At 50.7% G+C, this 1656-nt stretch overlaps 1 protein-coding gene across 1 annotated transcript; it reads right to left on the reverse strand.

The window, feature by feature from the left end:
* Positions 1 to 319: 319 nt before the first annotated feature.
* On the reverse strand, positions 320 to 1317 carry LOC127385228 (olfactory receptor 1019-like). Its single transcript, XM_051620825.1, has one exon. The coding sequence runs from the start codon at positions 1315 to 1317 to the stop codon at positions 373 to 375; it is 945 nt and encodes a 314-aa protein (XP_051476785.1). The 3' UTR covers positions 320 to 372.
* Positions 1318 to 1656: the final 339 nt, after the last annotated feature.

Below are 1656 nucleotides of genomic sequence, written 5' to 3' on the forward strand. Positions count from 1 at the left end.
AAAAACTACTGGACATGATGCTCAGGGAGGTTGTGGAAGCCTCTTCCCTGGAGGTGTTGAAGGGCAGGTTGGATGGGGCTTGGAGCAACCTGGGCTGGTGGGAGGTGTCCCTGCCCATGCAGGGGGGTTGGAACTGGATGGTCTTTAAGGTCCTTTCCAACCCCAACCATTCCATGGTTCTATGAAAATCAGAGGGCAGAGCTACACCCTGACAGAGGAGGAGACAGTGGCTCACTTCATAGGAATGACACACACAAGCACGTGGGTCCTCACCATTCCTACCTTCTTTTTTTGCTCTTACTTTAAATGAAGACTGAAATTCCAGAATGTCCAAGTTTATTGCACGTAGTTGATGACCCCCCCTTTACCAGGCTAGTTTCCAAAGGAAACAAGAACTTTCCCTCGGAGTCTCCTGCAAGCATCCTTCACCTCCTTGTTCCTCAGGCTGTAGATCAAGGGGTTCAGCATGGGAATCACCATGGTGTAGACAACAGACACCCCTTTGTCCTGGTCCAGGGAGTAGGCAGAGGTGGGCCTGAGGTACATGAAGACCATGGTCCCATAAAACACTGAGACTGATGTCAAATGTGAGGCACAGGTGGAGAAAGCTCTGTGCCTGCCCTCTGAGGAGGGGATCCTGAGGACAGTGGTGAGGATGTAGCCATAGGAGACAACAATGAAAGCTAAAGTGTTGAGGGCAATGAAAGCAGCGACGGCGAAGAGGAGGCGCTCGTTGGCAGTCGTGCTGGAGCAGGAAAGTTTCAGGAGAGGAGGGATGTCACAGAAGAAGTGATTGAGGAGGTGAGGGCCACAGAAGGGTAAGCTGAACACGCTGCTGACCAGCACCAGCTGACTCACAGAAGCCATCAGGTAGGATCCCACAGCCAGGTGGACACAGACCCTTGGAGACATGGTGGTGACGTAGAGCAGGGGGTGGCAGATGGCCACGTAGCGGTCGTAGGCCATGGCAGCCAGCAGGTAGCACTCAGTGATGATGCAGACCCCACAGAAGTACATCTGGGCTGCACACCCTGGCAGAGAGATGGCCTTCCTCTCCTCAAAGAAGCTCACTAGCATCTTGGGAGCAACTGCTGAGGAATTCCCTAGGTCTACCAGGGAGAGGTGGCAGAGGAAGAAGTACATGGGGGTGTGGAGGCGAGAGTCAAGCCTGATTAACATGATCATGCCCAGGTTCCCCATCAAGGAGGTGACACAGATCAGGAGGAACAGCACAAAGAAAACGACCTGCAGCTCCCAAACATCTGTGATTCCCAGGAGAAGGAACTCATCAACCGTTGTCTCGTTTCTTCTGGCCATTCCCTCCATGAAGCTGAACCTTTCAGAGAGAGAAAAACAACCCAGAGGACACAGGTTACAACTCGGAGTAGAAGAATCAGTCAAAACGATGCTGGGAATGTTGGGCTGGAATCTAGCAGAAGAAAACTGGGAGCTGCTTTATTTTAATGGAAACTTAAAGTTCAATATTCAATCCACTGAACACTTCTGTAATGACAGTCTCAAGGCAGGAGTGCTGTTGATCCCTTGCTAAGGTTCTTCCAGGAGAGAGGAAGAACTTGTTCTTAATTCCAATGTTGTTTTTCAGTTCTAGTTTCTGCTTAGTTCTAGGGTTAATTTTCCTCAAACGTGTGTCTGTGT

This window comes from Apus apus, chromosome 5 (genome assembly GCF_020740795.1).
Source record: "Apus apus isolate bApuApu2 chromosome 5, bApuApu2.pri.cur, whole genome shotgun sequence".
Classification (NCBI taxonomy): domain Eukaryota; kingdom Metazoa; phylum Chordata; class Aves; order Apodiformes; family Apodidae; genus Apus; species Apus apus.

Coding starts and splice junctions, on each gene's coding strand:
- LOC127385228 (XM_051620825.1), bottom strand. CDS start 1,317: ATGGCCAGAAGAAACGAGACAACGGTTGATGAGTTCCTTCTCCTGGGA.